Consider the following 16,979-nt stretch of genomic DNA (forward strand, 5'->3'; position numbering starts at 1 on the left):
CTTGTTTATATGCGTAACGTAACCCCTGACGTCATACACCATTGTGTTTAGTTTAAGCTGGGGGAGCTTGTTATCACTCGTAAACCATTCGTCTTGTCTTTGATGTTGTTTCATTCTTTATTTGGTAACGTGGCAGATATTGGGAACATGCCAGGCCTTTCTTCAAAGCAGGTTGATATATGATAGATGTATCATCGTGTCATAAAACCCATGGTATTAACTCCGTTCGTTGACCCATCTGGGCTGAACGGAAGATGAAAGTCCTTCCAATGTAAACAACTGGAACCTGGCGTAAATGCACAAGACCCCAACCAAAGCAGTGCCTCCCTCCCACCCCCTGTGTGAAGAAACGCTTAAACCAACGCCCCGACCAGTCGTGATAATGGTTCATGATGGTTCATGATGGTTCATCAAGCCCCTCCGTAGTATACGCACCTGCGTAGCGCCGCCCGTCCCCAGGCAACGACTTTGAGCATTACGCAATCCTGTGTCCAAGTCCACGTCCCGTCCCCAGACGGTCCCGCTCCTACTACTACTCCTCCTCCTTCTCCTGCTCACTTCCGAATCGCAGACCACACCCCGATGAGGCCCGCAAACGGCCATGACACGGCGACCCTGTCCCGGAGGGACTTGCGCTCCCGCTCCCTGCCGACGTCGACCGTCACCTTGTCGAAGACGGTGGGCAGGCTGGTGGCGCCGTAGCGCTCCCGCAGCGCCGTGTACCATTCCCTGTCGTACACGTCCCAGAACTCCTTCTCGGTGTAGTAGGCGTGCGAGTAGAGCACTTTGCGGCCGCCCAGCTCGGCCAGCTTGGCCTCCAGGTCGCGGTTCTGGCGGACGAACCGGTCAATCTTCTTGGACGAGGGGCCCCAGACGCCGACGTTGAGCATGGGTTGCGTGACGGCGTTGCCCTCGCCGTTGCCGTTGCCGTCGCCGCCAGGTTCCGTCGTGTACGGGTGGAAGCTGGGGGTCGAGGCGAGGGCGCGCAGGGGACATAGCCAGAGCGGCCAGATCTCGAGGGTGTCGGCGACGTAGTCGATGAAGTCCTGGGCCGTGGTGTAGGGCAGCGAGAGGTCGTGGACGAGGTAGCGGAAGGTCATGCGGCCGCTGCCGCCGCCGCCGCCGAGGCCGGCCTTGTACAGGGTGCGGGTGTCCATGAGCCCGTCGACGGCGCGGCGGGTGAACCTGTTGAAGGGCACGAAGCCGAAGTAGCGGAAGGCGAGCTCGCCCATCCAGAAGGCGCCGCGGTCGTGGCGGAAGAGGTAGTCCTGCAGCGGGACGTAGTCCGGGGTCGGGGTGCCGTTGGCGATGCGCTTCCGGGCGTGCAGGTAGAACCAGGGGTCTCCAGGCCGGCGGAACGTCCGCGGGCGGCACTTGTCCGGGAGGTCGTCCGTCAGGTGACCGGTGACGACGGCGGCGCTGGTGCGAGAGAAGACGAGGCCCTCGACGTAGTCGTTGTGGGCGAGAGCGGTCTCGCGGCGGATGGCGGCGATGGCCTCGGGGATGGTGGAGTAGGAGTGGTAGCTGACTTTAACGAAGCGCCTGGCGGGGAGGAGGCGCAGCTCGAGCTTGGTGACGATGCCGAGGGTGCCGAGGGCGCCGGCGGCGCCGCGGAAGAGGTCCGGGTTCTCGGCGTCGGAGGCGGTGACGACGTCGCCGTTGGCGAGGACCATCTCGACGGAGCGGACGGTCTCGTCGAAGTAGCCGTGGCGGAAGGAGCTGCTCTCGCCGGCGGACCCGGCGAAGCCGCCGCCGCAGGTGATTCCCGGGAACTCCATGACGACGGGGGGCAGCATGCCGCAGCGGACGGTGGCGGCGACGAGGTCGTCCATGGGCACGTTGGGCTCGACGACGGCGGTGGCGGCGGCGGCGTCGACGCGCAGCACGCGGCGCAGGGCGCTGATGTCGACGACGCGCTGGCCGTGGGGGGGCCGGGTGCTGCTGGTGGCGCCGTGGAAGATGCGGAAGGGCTCGCGGCGGGAGTGGTGGTCCCGGACGGCCTCGGCGATACGCCGGACGGCGGCGTCGTGCTCGTTCATTTTGGTGCGGTGCTTTACATGTGTGTGTGTAGGTGTGTGTGTCTTGGTACGTCTAGGTGTATATATGTGTATGTAATCCAAGGATGGGCCGGGCAAGGCCTGTAGAATGTGGACGACCTCTGGCTGGAGAGGAGGGGGAAGTGGGATAAGCCTCTCTAGACCTGGAAGCTGGAAAGGAGACGAAGAAAAGGATTCGAGGGTGCAATGTTGGAAACGGCAAAAAGAATTAGAGACGGAATTGGTCAAAAGGGTTGGAAAACGTGTACCGGAGACTTGTCTGGAGTCGTCGTGCTTCTTGGTGTATGTGTGTGTGTTTCGTCGTCATTGGCGGGGGACGAAGAAGAGAAGGGGGAGAATGGAGAGGCGGAGCTTTCTTGGCCGTGATGCGTACGACGATGACTAAGACGCCAGAGCTAGAGAAAAAGGGAGGATTATCCTTTGAATATTACACTGCCCGTCTATGCGAGAATTGGTGGTGCCCAACCCTCAATCACCCTGCATGAACATGCCAAATTGCGCCTATATCATAGCATGGCCCCCTATTGCGGGCTTTTGTCCTGGAGTGAGACACGATTGCCACTGCGAATTGCTGCTTCTTTTTTTTCCCCTTCTTTGGCCTGAGGTTTAAATTCCCTATCTGGCTCTAGGTCTACCAGCCTTATACGTCGTATGGTTTGGTAGGTTCTTGGATGGTGGCTGACTGTGAACTTTCGAAGCCTGTCTGGGGTGTAGCGCTTCTTCTGCCAGGGAAACCCCATGCACATGGAAATATTTAGTGCTGTGGATGATTCTTTTCTGTGGATTTGCTGTATTTTTCTGTAATTATCGTCTGCGTACCAGTCCGTAAGAGAGGGGGGGACTGCTTTGACTGAGTATCTTGATCCCTCGTATTCGGATTCCTCAGCATGCGTTTCTGAAACGATTAACTGTATGGGCGATGGAACTGCTACATGCCTAGAGACCTGAGCAGACAGTCACCTAGAAAGAGAAGAGACAAGTGAGTGAATATACATAAATAGCTAGAGCATGGAGCGTGCAGTCATGGCTACTTACTGTAAGTACTAAGACGACGACGCAAGTGAGTGCCACAACAACACATTTAATTACCAAATCTCTCTCTCCTCAACTCTACAAACATGTTTTGAGCGTTGAGAAAGGTCGATGCAGGAACAATCTTGAGATGACTTTTCACTTTTCCTTCAAGATAATATTCAGAAACAAACAAGACCCATTCGTACTTTAGCCACTTCCCAACTCACGGTGTAACTACCAGATACAGTGACGGCCTCATCGGCTCTCAACATCCGACTTCTCGGCATCACTCTCACTCTCAATCTTCTTCAACCCTACCCCCACGACGCCAACGAGGCTGGCAGCAGCCAGAGCCGCAGCGACCAGGTACGTCCTCGTGATGGCGTGGTTGTAGACCTGCACGAGATTCCCAAACTGTTCGGCTGGCACCAGGTCCTTGAGCCCTGTCGCTCCCGATGCTCTGACGGCCTGGGGATCGACCCCCGGAACCTTGGACGCGATGCCGGACGTGAGGACGCTGGCAAAGACGGCCTGGGCCACGGTGATGGCGGTCGTCGGCCCCAAACATTGGAAAAACAAGACGACCGCCACGCCGATGGCGACATCGGCCTCGCCCAGGCTGCTCTGGACGGCGACGGCGGCCTGCTGCGTCGAGGCCCCGATGCCGAGGCCCGCGATGACCTGGAACGGGATCCAGCGGTCCGCGCCGGAGGCGACCTTGAGCGTCGAGAGCAGTCCGGCACCGATCGACAGGAGGACCGTCCCTGCCAGCATGAAGGGCTGGTAGTATCCGGTCTTGGTGACGCCCCACCCGCTGAGGAAGATGGTGAAGATGAAGGCAAGGCAGAGGGCCAGGTATCTCACGCCGGATTGCTCGGGCGTTGCTCCCTGGATGGCCTGGAACCAGAGAGGCACCTAGGCCGGGGCGGGGAGGGACCGTCAGTGAGAGTTGCAGAGGATGTCATGGAAGGATATAAAATACATACATAGTAGACGAGGGTGAAGAAGGCGCCGTCTAGGCAAAACCCGAACAGTGCCCCGAAGGCCACCACTCGCATCGTGGCCAGGCGCGGAGGCACCAGCGCCTTTTCTCCCATCCACCACTGCTCGGCCACGAACCCGACGACGAGGACCCCGGACACGACGAAGCACGCGATCGTCCGCCTGTCGTCCCAGGCGAACAGGGCGCCGCCGAACTGGAGCGCAAGGAGAAGCGAGGTGATGCCGGGCAGCAGGAGGACCATGCCGAGGTAGTCCAGCCCCCGAATCTTCTCCAGCCAGGGCCGCCGCTGCTCGTCCGTTGGCGGGGGGGATTTGACCAGGAACAGCGTCGCGACCGCCGGCGGCACGGCGATGGGGAGGTTGATGTAGAAGCACCTGGACAATGTTGATTTTGTAAGTGGGATTTGCTAATCCAAAAACCGGGGCGTGGGTATCAAATGGGGGTATCAAACGGGATTTCAGTAGGGTTGAAAAAGAAGGAAAAAAAGAAAAGGAAAATAGAAAGAAAAAAGAAAAAGAAAAAAAAAAGGGCTGAGAAACGGCTTGGGCCAAACTCACCATCGCCACGTGAGGCGGCTGTTGGTGATGACGCCGCCGACGACGGGCCCGAGGACGGCGGCGACGCCGTAGACCATGCCGATGGCGCCGACGTACATGGGCAGCTGCTTCGCCGGCAGCGTCGCCGAGATGAGGACCATGCAGCCGCTCTGCAGGCCCGAGGCACCGAGCCCCGCGACGGCGCGGCCGGCGACGAAGGCCGTCGAGCTCGGGCTGACGGCGCAGACGAGGGAGCCGAGCTCGAAGACGGCGAGCGAGGCGAGGAAGACGGTCTTGATGGAGAACTGGTTGTACAGGCGGCCGAAGACGAGCTGGAACGCGCAGAGGGTCATCTGGTAGGCCGAGCCGTACCACTTGCATTCGATTTCGTCAGTCTCGGTTTCAGGGAAGCTCAGGTTTTCTTTTGGAAGGGAGTTTCTTTGTTTTGCTACTACTACTTACACCGACGTCCGTCAGGGAGCCAAAGTCGTCCGTGATCCGCGGGATGGCCGTGGCGATGATGCCTTCGTCCAGGAACGTGCAGAGGACGCCGAGGGCGATGGCCGACCAGATGACCAAGACCTTCCACCCCGGGAGTTCGTCGGGCGCTGCGGCCGGTTCTGCCGTGTTGAGAGGGGAGACATCTGGCTTGATGCTGAGCCCGCCGGCGGCGGCGGCGGTCTTTTCGTTCTCTTGGTCCTGATATCTGCTGCGAGCATCAGTGGAACTCGGGTCGTCGTCTGTAGTAGGCATGGCTCTTTGATCTGGAAAACTAATAGCTGGATGGAGGGGAATCTCTGTAATGTTAGAAATCACAACTTTGAGATAATGGGCATCATGGTCCAATATGCCATGTGCTCAACACCATCCTGCCCCTCCTCTCCCACCCCCTTCGTCTCTGTCATAAATTTCAAAGGATCACCGCTAGGTGGTAAAAGAAGCGCTCGATGACATTCGCCCCGCCGGACTGGCAGACCAGACCGGGTCCGGAATTGGAGCCTAAGCTTACATGAATCTCATCGCCCCCCCCCCCCCCCCCCCCAATCGCTAGGTTCCCAACCGCATCAGGAAGGCCAAAGGAACTCCGCAGGCGCCTAAAGAACGTCTAACAAGACCCAGAGGCACTGCGTTACGATACTGGGGCGACATGACGGTTGTGTCGCCTTATCGCTGACCACCCCCCTCCCCCCTCCGTGGAGCCGAAGGATCTGAAGTGGGCGACTAGTCGACAGGGACCTGCATCCCGAGGTCCTTCAAGCTTTCTGTCAAGGGCTTGGCTCCCGCTTATTGGGTCCAAAGAGCCGATTACGTCTTTCCAAAGAGGGACCCGAAGACTCGACTCGTCCGAATCTCCAGGCAGGGCACATGGTTGCAACCGCATCCGACCTCACGCGCTACAAAAGGGCCATGTTGCAGGGTCATCGACGTTAGGGCTGTTTTTGTATTTTGTGGACTAGGTATTTTCAGGTGGCAAGTCGACTTAGACGGTCAGCAGCAGTTGCAGATGCCGCATCCTTTCATCCATCCTAGCACGAGGAGACGGAGGAAACGGACTCGAACGAAGTTTCTCCCACTCTGTGTGGCCCAAGTCAACGGCAACTTGGTGCCGTGAGATGTTGCACACCGCAATCCTTTCGTTCCGCTGCTGGAGCCGCTACCGGACTAAGGGAATCCTGCCCCTCCCACTACCGGGCTACTGTTCTCCTAGTCTGAATGGAGTCACATCATCCAACGATTACGAATCTACATATCACCAGGCGCCCACCCCATGGAAGGATTGAAGGACGAGGGGGGCTGGTGCCATCGAGCTTGCCTTGCTAGGCAGGTAGCACACGTTCTTCAGCAGTCTAGACGGACTGAGAGGACAAGAGCAAGCGGCCATCGGCTCGGTGGCGCCCCAAGAGTCAGGTATCTAGACCGTCAGCGATGGGGTTGTGGGATGGGGATGGATGACATGGACCGCGCCCGCCGAGATGGAATGTGGAGGTTGTCACACACTGAAGGATTCACATGACGCGAGTCTAGACGTCTCGTATTAGAGTCTGGATGAGAGACGCCTCATGTTACTTACTACCCAGGGTTAAGATACCACCAACACACTTACTTACACCAACACAATCGACTTTGCCCTTGCGTTTTGGAACCAAACTCCGCGACTGATGATACCACACATCCAATACCCTTTTCTTTCTTTCATCTTCTCATCGTTGCTGTACTGTCTAGTGATTAGATCATAAGTCAAGATGCTGTCTACAGACGGGAGATGGAAGCTCACCCCGCGGCTTCACTCCGTCAAGTTTGTTTTCGACGCGCCAACCCCGGCGGACTCGCCGACCCCAGACGAGATCGTCTTCGAGAACCCGTTCTCGGCTGGCGTCCCGGGCGTGCCCAAGCGCTTCGTCTTCAGATCCCCCACGACGCGAGGCCCCGAGCAGGATGACATGCACACGGTCCACGATCCTCCTGGGCATGGCAAAGACTCACCCGACGCCGGAACACCACCTGGAGAAGCGTTGTTTGCTGCTGCTGCTACCAAAGAAACAACCATCGATGCGGAATCGACTGCGCGCCAGTTATCTCACGTTCGGGGACCGGTGGTTGACCTGAAAGGAGATATCGGGCCCGCGGTATGCGCAGCATGGGCCTTGGTGTTGTCGTCTTCGTTGTCGTCGTCGTCGCAGACAGATGGAGGGAATGTCAGTTTTGGGCTGAGCGTCTCCAACAACACAGACTTGGAGGCTCTGTCTCCGCCGTTGCCAATCAGGTTTGCCGTCAGTCGTCACACTCGAGCATCTGCGTTCCTGAGAGACGTCGCAGACTCGACTGCTGCTCTATCCGGTGTCCCCGGGACTGAGCCCGGGTTGAAGGCCCCAGCTGCGGGCAAGGACGCATCCCAAACTATGGTCATCGCCCTCTCGGTCGCGGCCCCGGATACGCGTGAGTTGTCAGACGTCTCCGACTGGGCGGTTCGACTCGAGTGCCGGATCAAAGAGCAAGAACTGGAGCTCTCGGCCACTTTCGACCATCACTTCTCACGGCCGGCGGTGCGACTCCTACTGAACGACGTGGAGCATGTTATCTGGCAGCTAGACAACCTGTCCGGCGAGAAGACCACGCTGGGAGATATCAAGATGCTGAGCCCAGCGAGCCAGCGTCATCTTGTCCAGTTGAACAGGCCGTGAGTACTCATACTATCCCCGGAGCGTGATGGAAAAACTTGGAATACTAACGATTAAAGACTACCGAAAGAAGAAAACGTTTTGATTCATGATGTGATTGACCACCAGGTTCAGTCAGAGCCGCACGCCCCGGCTATCTGCGCCTGGGACGGCAACATGTCGTACTCCCAACTGCAGCAGTGTACCGAACAGCTTGCGTACCACCTCTCGAATATGGGCGTCGGCCCGGAAGTCCTGGTCCCCGTCATCTTTGAAAAGTCACTCTGGAGCATCGTCGCCATATTGGCGGTGGTGAGGGCCGGCGGCGCCGTCGTGGCTCTTGATCCGTCGCTCCCAGCCGCTCGGATCCGTATGATCGTCCAGGACGTAAAGGCATCCGTCGTACTATCGTCTCCTGGCAATCAACACAGAATTCCCGAGGAGATACTCCCGGGCAACAGGGTTATCGTCGACGAATCGTTCTGCAGAAGGCTCCCGGCCAGGACGGCGGCGACAAGACTTCCACTCACGCAGAAGCCTTCGACCACTCCGGACAATGCGCTTTACGTCGTCTACACGAGCGGATCGACTGGGAAGCCCAAAGGCGTCGTGGTGCCTCATGCGGCATTCTGCTCCAGTGTCAAGGGGTTCTGCAAGGCCATACGCCTCGACTCCCCCAGCGCCCGCGTGCTGCAGTACTCCTCCTTCTCGTTCGACATCTCGATGCTGGAGATCCTGTCAACACTGATGGTCGGCGCCTGTCTCTGCATCCCGTCAGAGGAGGAGAGAATGAACAATCTAGCCCGGTCCATATCCAGCATGGGTGTCAACTGGGCCATGTTGACGCCCTCGGTGGCGAGCCTGATGAGCCCGGAAGAAGTCTCGGGTTTGGAGGTCCTCTGCTTCGTCGGAGAGGCGCTCCCGCAAGCCGTGGCCGATACCTGGGCCGACCACGTCCAAGCCATCAACGCCTACGGCCCCGCCGAGTGCTCAGCCATCACCATCGTCAGCGAGCCCAGGACCAAGGGCGTCAAGAGCATATCGCTCGGGAGACCGGCGAACTGCGCCGTCTGGATCGTCGGTGAGGACGGGCGGCTGGCGCCCTTCAACACGGTCGGCGAGATCGTCATCGAGGGGCCGCCTGTCGCCCGTGGCTATCTCGGCGACGGGGAGAAGACTGGTGCCGTCTTCCTCGACGATCCGGGCTTCCTCCGCAGCGTGGCGAGAGACTCGGGACGATGCTACCGGACGGGCGACCTCGGGCGGATGAAGGTTGATGGCTCGGTAGACTTCTTGGGCAGGAAAGACGGCCAGGTGAAGATCAACGGCCAGCGTGTTGAGCTTGGCGAAGTTGAGCACCACCTGGCGCGATGTCTGGGCTCGACGAATACTCCCGGGTCCCCGAAGACCACCTGGGATGTCACAGTCGAGCTGCTCCGGCCGATCGGAGCTGATCACGGCATCTTGACGGCATTTGTGACACCTACTTCAAAGTCTTCTACCGGTGTTACTATAGACAGCCGCATGGAGATGCTGGTCAGCGAAACAGATAGAACTTGGCAGGATACCAACAGCCGGTTCCGAGAAGCTTCGGCCGAGCTTGCGACTATCCTACCGGCTTACATGGTCCCCAGGGCAGTCATTGCTTGCCATAGACTGCCACTTTCGCCCTCTGGGAAAGTCGACAGGAGATCTCTCCGCGGTATCGGGAACGGAATGACTACGCAGAAGCTTCTTCGGTCCTCTGCGCGAGGCGAAACGGCATCCGAAGTTGAAACAGAGACATCTGTAATATTACCGTCCGGAGACCTCACCGAGTCAGAAGGAGACTCCTCGGTTGGACAGTTCACCATCTCTTCCGGCAACACAAAGCCCTCATCCGAAGCCTCGTTATCGCTGTCTAGCCCCTCAGACTCTGAAGTGACACCGATCGAGGCTGTTCTGCGCAAGGCCTGGGCTACGGTGCTGGGCGTCCCAGAAGACACCATCTCGCCCGAGGACGACTTCTTCGCGCTCGGCGGAGACTCGATCGGCGCCATCAAAGTCGTTGCCGCGTGCCGCCGACTTGCGTTGCAGATCAACGTCGCCAGCATCTTCAAGAACTCGGTGCTGCGGAGGATGGCCCTGGTTTGCAAACGCGCCGGCGAGGACGACGAGGAAGACAAACCGGCACGCTCGGCTCGCTGCACCATCACGCCCTTCCAGTTCCTCGACCCCGATGCCGTGCCCGAGCTTCGCGAGGAAGCCTCCTTTCAGTGCGATGTCAGGGCCGAGGACATCCAAGACTTGTATCCCTGCACCCACATGCAGGAAGGTCTCATGGCGGTCAACCTCACGCGGCCGGGGAGCTACACCGGCCGATGGATCCATGCTCTGCCCCAAGACGTGGAACTCACGCGCTTCAAGAGCGTCTGGGAGCATATCCACGCCACGTCGCCGATACTCCGGACGCGGTTCGCAACGACGGCGTCCGCGGGCTCCCTCCAGGCCGTCATACGGGAAGGGGTCGAATGGCTCTCGCACCACGACCTCGAAGCATACCTCGACGAGGACGACTCCCGGCCCATGTACCCTGGCGACCCGCTCAACCGCTTCGCGCTCGTGGCGTCCGGGGACGGCGCCGTGACGTTCGTGTGGACCATCCACCACATGCTCTACGACGGCTGGTCGCTCGCCATGCTCTGCGGTAGACTCAACGACCTCTACCACGGACGCGTCGCGAAGCCGGCCACTGACTACCGCCGCTTCATCGCCTATACCCGCGAGCTCTCGCCCAACGCATCCGAGTATTGGAAGAGGGAGCTGCGGGGATCTCCGGTGTCGAGCTTCCCGGCCTTCCCGGATCCGCGTCATCAGTCGTTTGCCAGGGCCGTCGTCCGAGACGAACTCGTCATCGACATTGACCCGTCGTTCGGCGTCACCATGTCGACGTTTGTACGCGCAGCCTGGTCTCTCATGGTCGGCCACTTCTCAGCCTCGGATGACGTTCTGTTCGGAGCAACGGTTTCTGGCAGGAATGCGCCCCTCGACGACATTGAGAGCGTTGAAGGGCCGACCATCGCCACCGTTCCGGTTAGGGTCCGGATCGACAAGAAGCTGGCCATCGTCGATTTCCTACGCCGGATCCAGGACCAGGCGGCTTCGATGATCCCCTTTGAACAAACGGGCATCCAGGGGATCAAAGCCCTGAACGACGACACGAGGCGGGCCTGCAAATTCCAGAACCTGCTGGTTGTCCAGGCTGGCGGCGGCTGGGAGGAGACCGGACCGGGCCCCCTCCTGAAGCCGGCCTATCGAGAAGAGTACACGACTTTCCCAGTCACCTGTGAGGTCTGGCTGCACCCTGGACGGGTCGATTTCGCAACGCACGTGGACGAGGAAGTGACAAGCCGGGTCTTCGTGGCACATGCCATCGAGACTGTCAAGATCATCATGACCCAGCTCGCTCAGGCTACATCCGGGACGAGCTGCTTCTCCTCCAAGATTGCCGACATTGTCTTTGACAAGGTTTCAAGCCTCTCACAGTCTGTTTGCAATAGAGATCAGGAGCCCGTCAAGGTCTCGGTCACACTGCACGAACTTATCACAAAGCAGAGCCGATTCGAGCCCGAGCGTGACGCAGTCGTCTCAACGACTGATCGTCTATCGTATGCCACGCTGGAAGCCATGGCTTCTGCACTGGGGCAACGACTCGTCGACAGTGGCGTATCCCCGGGGAGATGATTCCGTTGTGCTTCGAGAAGTCAGTCTGGACAGTCGTCGCCCTGCTCGGAGTGCTGAAAGCGGGCGCCGTCTTCGTTCCCCTGGACCCGAGCCAGCCAATCTCCCGCCTGAGAGAGGTTGTCGCGCAAGTCAGAGCCAGGACTGTCCTCATGTCGGCATTCCAAGCAAAAGCAACAGACCTTGGCACTCTTACGCGCATCATCGTCGACCAGGAATCGCTCGAGAGACTTGTGAGCTCTGATGACCCCGAGATGCTCGCCACTCGTCCCGAGCCGGACAGTCCGGCATACGTTATCTTCACCTCCGGATCTACCGGGACCCCGAAAGGCATCGTCGTATCTCATGCGGCATTCGCCTCCAGCGCAACCGCCCATGGGTCTGTCTTTGGCATATCTCGCGATAACCGCGTGCTCCAGTTTTCGGCGTACAGCTTCGACGCCAGCCTGTTCGAGCTTCTTACGACCCTAATCCATGGCGGGACGGTCTGTGTGCCCATGGAAGCAGAGCGCTTGGAGAGCATCGGAGGCTTCATGCGGCGGATGAATGTTGACCTGGCCCTCCTCACGCCGTCCGTCGCCCGCATCGTCGATCCGGCCGAGGTCCCGTCGCTTCGGACCTTGATTTTGGGAGGGGAAGCACCGGATGGGGTCCTGGTTGAGAAATGGCGGGATGCCGGGACAAGACTCTTCAATGCCTACGGGCCGAGCGAGTGCTCCGTGATCGCGGCTTGCCACTGCTACTCCGCACATACGGACCCTCGGACCATTGGTCTCCCTGTGGGTTGTTCTTCGTGGATCGTTAATGCGGATGATAACGAAGCGTCTCCGGTTGCCGACGGAGACATCGGCGAGCTGCTTCTAGGGGGCCCGACCTTGGCTGACGGGTATCTCAACGACCCGGCGAGAACAGCCGCGGCGTTCGTCGACAGTTCTTCATGGCCGCTGGAGATTCGTCCGAGAGACGCGGGTCGTCTTTACAAGACGGGAGACCTTGTCCGGAAGGACAACGACGGAAACATGGTTTACGTCGGCCGCAAAGACATGCAGGTCAAGGTCAACGGCCAGAGAATCGAGATCGGGGACATTGAGTCTCACCTGTCGGGTTGCCTCCGGTTCAAGCGCGGCGTTGTTGTTTTCCCTACAAAAGGGCCATTCTCAAGACAGCTTGTGGTAGTTTTGGAAGCCGAAAACAGCCGTACGAGTGCCACTGGCCATCCGCATGCCGAAGAAAGCTGCAACGAAGAGGTGGATGAAATCCGACGAGAACTGTCCGAGAAGGTCCCCAGCATCATGGTGCCGGCCCATTGGGTTGGCATCAACACACTGTCTCCCAAAGGCTTTCCTCTTTCTGCCTCTGGAAAGGTGGACAGAAAACTGATCACGACCTGGCTCGAAGGCCTGTCGGGACGAGAACCGAGCATCTTTGGCACGACGGCCCAGTCGTCCACAGAGCTGGCAGTTATACTTCCAGACGACTTCCCTGCCTACGAGTTGGCGGAGAAGATCTCCAGTCTGATACCTTCGAGGTCTCTTTCTCCTAGGTCAGCCATCTCTGGGGGCTTCGACGACATACTTCTCCAAGCGTCCGGCCTCGACTCTCTCAATATGATGTCGCTCATGCACTTCATACACACGACATACCGGACCAGAGTCAGCATGCAGTTTCTGATGGACGAGAAGACCAGTATCCGATCACTGGCGGCGTTTATCTCTCGTTCAAGCCCAAGGCGAAACTCCGTCCAGGCATCAGCGCCCCCAGCCACCAGCCAGATGATCGATATCATGGCCCAAGTCAACCGGTATGACGACGAGCTGTTTAGGCTATCGGGGTCCGTTCCCGAAGCTTCGTTTAGCCGTCCTAAGAACAAAGACAACGGCCTCAACGTCTTTCTTACCGGCGCAAGCGGCTACCTGGGCACACAGATACTGCGTCAACTCCTCGAGCGTGGCGATGTTGGTCGTGTGACGGCTCTCGTGCGCAGCTCAAGCCCCCAGACAGCCAGGAGCCGGGTGGTCGAGACAGCTCAAAAGGCCCTGTGGTGGACCGAGTTTCACGACGACAAGCTCGACGTCTGGGCCGGGGATCTGTCGCGTCCACAGCTGGGCCTCGCACAAGAGCGTTGGGATCTCCTGGGCGACGGTCACTCTTTTGACGCCGTCATCCACAACGGCGCCGCTGTGCACTGGAACAAGAGCTACTCGGCCCTCGAGGCGGTCAACGTCGGCTCGACAGTCCAGCTGCTTGGTCTCGCCATCCGAAACCCATCGCCGAGATTCGCATACGTCTCGGGCGGCCGGCAGTGGAGGAGCGAGGTAGAGAGGGACGAAGACGTTGCTCTCGAGCTTGCGGGCGCGATGGGATACAGCCAGACCAAGTTCGTCGCAGAGGTCCTGGTAAAGAGGGCCGCCGACAGGAGTCGTTCCCTTTGGAGAAACATTGCGGTATACAGGCCGGGCCTCGTGATCGGGACCGCCACCGAGGGCGTGGCCAACCTGGACGACTACATCTGGAGACTCACCTCGGCGAACATCGACATTGGCGCTTACAACGCCGATGACGAGGATGCCTGGCTGCATGTGTCAGACGCGGCCACGACTGCTGCCGGTGCCATCCGCACCGCGCTTGAACCAACCCCACGGGGGAACGCCGTCGAAAGCCAAGAGGATGGAATGACGTGGGGCGAATTTTGGAGACTCGTCCAGGCTTCGGGGTATCATATTCGTCCAACTCCGGCGTCCGAATGGCTCTCGGCGGTCAGGAGGGATGTGGCGGCGAGACAGGAGGCGCATCCACTGTGGCCGTTGTCTCACTTGCTTGACGATGGCTCCATGGAGTGGGATGTCAGGAGTAAACGCGTGAACGAGTGCCCGATGCGACTCAAAGTTGCGGTCCGAAGGAATCTCGAATTCCTCATGCGGATCGGGTTTTTGCCTGCTGTAGGATCCGTCACTCATTCGAATAAGAGGCCGACGAACAGCTTCCGCCGATCAGGGTCCTAGTATATAGAGGCACTTGGTATAGACGAGGATGTTTTCGAGAAGCTGTGTCGTATTCTAGGTCCCGTAGAAGCGTGGGGAGACTTTCATACAGTTGGCCAATTACGTTACGACCCTTTTGATAAGCAACAATCTGTTGCCCCCAATCTTGGGCAAAATTGGTCATTCGAGACGAACAGGTGAATTGGTTCTCCCTGTCGTCACGGCATTGAGCCTGTGATGGTCATAATAGACGAGCCGAGACGGAACGAGCGCTGACTTATTCTCGAGCCACAGAGAACCGCATACGTACAAGAACATGCAGAAGAATATCATAGATCCCGTCAAAAGCACTAAGGGAGTCCCCAGACATCTAGCTGCTCCGTCACCAGGCTATGTTCGAGAGTTGGTATATTAAATGAAAGGCCTCAGTGTCTCCACGCCGGGACTAGATAAAGAGTGGTGGCCTTCAGGAGGCATGAACAAACGTGACTGATCATAGAAGCAGCAACCCTATGACTTCAGGGACCATCTCCCTCATGGTCACAGTCACCGAGAATGCTGAGCTCAGATGCACCCCAGAGTTACCGGTGCGGTGTAAATATCAAGAGATATTACAAATTGGTATATAGTTATAGATATCAAGAACTTTTATTCTATTCCGCGGCATGTCCTCGTGCTGAAAGTAAAACCTAAACCTCCCCCCTTCTAAAGCTGACGACCGACCGACCGACCGACCACCCATTATTTCGATCATACACCCATCCACCTGAACTCCATGGAGCTGAACTCGTTTCGTTTTTGTTTGTTTTCGAGTCACGAACTGCAGTCATGATTTAGTGGGCGTGGCAGACCCAGAGGGCGTCGTCCACAATGTCAATGGCCTTGCTGTCGACCTGCTTTCCGTCGGCATCAATGGGGCACACGCGGCGCAGGCCGCACTTGACCTCGCAGGTTCCCTCGTCGGGCCCTCTGCAAAGGGCGACCTCGTAGCGGCTGGCGTGGCGGTCAAAGTCCTTCTTGCAGCGGTCGACGGTGATTTTGTACTGGGCGTTGGGGCCCGAGCCGTTGAGCGGGGTGAAGCCCCAGTTGTTCGTGTCTTGGCCGAGGACGTCGGAGCGGCAGTTCTGGTGGGCGGCAACGTGGGTGTAGCCGTTGTCGCGCATGTACTTCTCCGTCCAGTGGTCGAGGAGGAAGCTGTAGGAGGAGTGCTCGCCGTCGGCGGGGATGGAGCCGGCGCGGCACTCGGGGATCGAGCGCCTGAAGTATTCCGGGCAGGCGTAGCCGCCGTTGACGGCGGCGTAGTCGTTGGCCGTCGGCGTGTCCCACGGGTTGATCTTCTTCTCCGTCTTCGACTTCATGGTGTCCTTCAGGCTCAGCTCGCCCACGAGCCAGGTCCAGCCGTTGTGCTTGGCGAACGCCTTGCGGTCGTACAGCATGATGGAGTTGTAGTCAAAGGGGACGGACGCGTTGGCGTCGGGGTTGATGGTGAACTGGTCCAGGAACTCCTTCTTGATGCGGTTCTCCAAGACTTCAATAAAATCATCGCGGTCGGGACGCTGCTGCTCGTTGATAAGACCAATGACATGTCCAAGCTGTTTTTTTGTAGGTTTGTTGTCAGTCTCGGCCCACATCGATCGGTTGTAGAAATGCAGTTCTCAACTCACCGTTTGACCGGCCGTGCCGGGGGCCGAGCATTTCTTGAAGGTACCGAGGCTAATGATCTGCTCCCATGCATTGGGGTAGTCAAAGTTCACTTGGACCTCTCCCTTGTCGGGAGATCCCAGTCTCTGAGAGTAGCAGCCCTCGTCATACTGGAATGGAGTCTGTTAGCAGGTGCCCGAGAGTTCTCGATAATAAGAAGAACCCTTACCTTCTTGAAGTTGACCCAAGCGGACTGATCCTTCTTGGGGAGGAAACGGATACAAGTGTTCTGCTCCCAAGCTCGCATGGCATCGCGGATCTTGTCAGACAGGTCGTGCTGGAGGCCCTCCAGGATGTAGGGAATCTCCCCCTTGTCCCAGAGCTGCCATTGGCTCACGGCGCCGCGCTTCTCGAGCGGCATGGCCTCGATTTCGGAACGCTCGTACATGTTGGCGGGGAACAAGGCGCCGAGGGCCGTCTGGGACAGAGCCAAGGCGACGGCCACGGAGGCCTTGAGGGTCATGGAGGCCATGGTGATGTTTGTTCTTTTTTTTTCTTTCCCGTTCCGAAGGGACTTGGTCTTGGAAAAAGCGAATGGATGCCTAACTTCTCCCCTGAACGAATGAAGGAGAGAGCACAAGGCTTGAGGTTTTGGTGAACGAGAGTGGGTGTGGATGTCAAAAGAGCGACCAAAGGTGAAGACGACAGTAGCAGACTGAAACTGGAAGACTGGAGAGGTGGAAAGAGAAAAGATCTTCGGTTTTTGGGAAGTCTCTCTATTTATCATGAATGAAGCTGACGGCGGCCACCAGTCGGGAACCTTACAAAGCACTGCGATGTTGTATTCCTCCACCTCGCTAAGGAAGTCC

General features: G+C 58.4%; 4 protein-coding genes across 4 annotated transcripts; 1 reads left to right on the forward strand and 3 right to left on the reverse strand.

Moving 5' to 3' along the window:
• Positions 1-112: 112 nt before the first annotated feature.
• On the reverse strand, positions 113-2,359 carry CDEST_07116 (Putative FAD-linked oxidase-like, FAD-binding domain, PCMH-type, FAD-binding, type PCMH, subdomain 2). The gene has a single exon (XM_062923275.1). It carries the CDS (start codon positions 2,037-2,039, stop codon positions 555-557), a length of 1,485 nt encoding a protein of 494 aa, XP_062779326.1. The 5' UTR covers positions 2,040-2,359; the 3' UTR covers positions 113-554.
• A 967-nt stretch (positions 2,360-3,326) lies between these two features.
• On the reverse strand, positions 3,327-5,363 carry CDEST_07117 (Putative major facilitator superfamily, MFS transporter superfamily; the record flags this gene model as incomplete). The annotated part of the gene is made up of 4 exons (XM_062923276.1): positions 3,327-3,986; positions 4,058-4,448; positions 4,632-4,984; positions 5,073-5,363. The coding sequence occupies 4 exons, from the start codon at positions 5,361-5,363 to the stop codon at positions 3,327-3,329; spliced, it is 1,695 nt and encodes a 564-aa protein (XP_062779327.1).
• Positions 5,364-6,853: 1,490 nt separating this feature from the next.
• On the forward strand, positions 6,854-14,490 carry CDEST_07118 (Putative AMP-dependent synthetase/ligase domain, Condensation domain, AMP-binding, ANL; the record flags this gene model as incomplete). The annotated part of the gene is made up of 3 exons (XM_062923277.1): positions 6,854-7,788; positions 7,849-11,468; positions 11,516-14,490. 3 exons carry the CDS (start codon positions 6,854-6,856, stop codon positions 14,488-14,490), a joined length of 7,530 nt encoding a protein of 2,509 aa, XP_062779328.1.
• Positions 14,491-15,089: 599 nt separating this feature from the next.
• Positions 15,090-16,902, reverse strand: CDEST_07119 (Putative peptidase, metallopeptidase, metallopeptidase, catalytic domain superfamily). The gene is made up of 3 exons (XM_062923278.1): positions 16,340-16,902; positions 16,134-16,280; positions 15,090-16,061 (listed from the first exon to the last, which is right to left on the reverse strand). Exons 1-3 carry the CDS (start codon positions 16,895-16,897, stop codon positions 15,303-15,305), a joined length of 1,464 nt encoding a protein of 487 aa, XP_062779329.1. The 5' UTR covers positions 16,898-16,902; the 3' UTR covers positions 15,090-15,302.
• Positions 16,903-16,979: the final 77 nt, after the last annotated feature.

The sequence above is a fragment of the Colletotrichum destructivum genome, chromosome 4, assembly GCF_034447905.1.
Source record: "Colletotrichum destructivum chromosome 4, complete sequence".
NCBI classification, from domain to species: Eukaryota; Fungi; Ascomycota; class Sordariomycetes; order Glomerellales; family Glomerellaceae; genus Colletotrichum; species Colletotrichum destructivum.

Coding starts and splice junctions, on each gene's coding strand:
- CDEST_07116 (XM_062923275.1), bottom strand. CDS start 2,039: ATGAACGAGCACGACGCCGCCGTCCGGCGTATCGCCGAGGCCGTCCGG.
- CDEST_07119 (XM_062923278.1), bottom strand. CDS start 16,897: ATGATAAATAGAGAGACTTCCCAAAAACCGAAGATCTTTTCTCTTTCC. Junction 16,281..16,339: donor CTTGGGTCAACTTCAAGAAG/GTAAGGGTTCTT, acceptor ACTCCATTCCAG/TATGACGAGGGCTGCTACTC. Junction 16,062..16,133: donor CCGGCACGGCCGGTCAAACG/GTGAGTTGAGAA, acceptor ACAAAAAAACAG/CTTGGACATGTCATTGGTCT.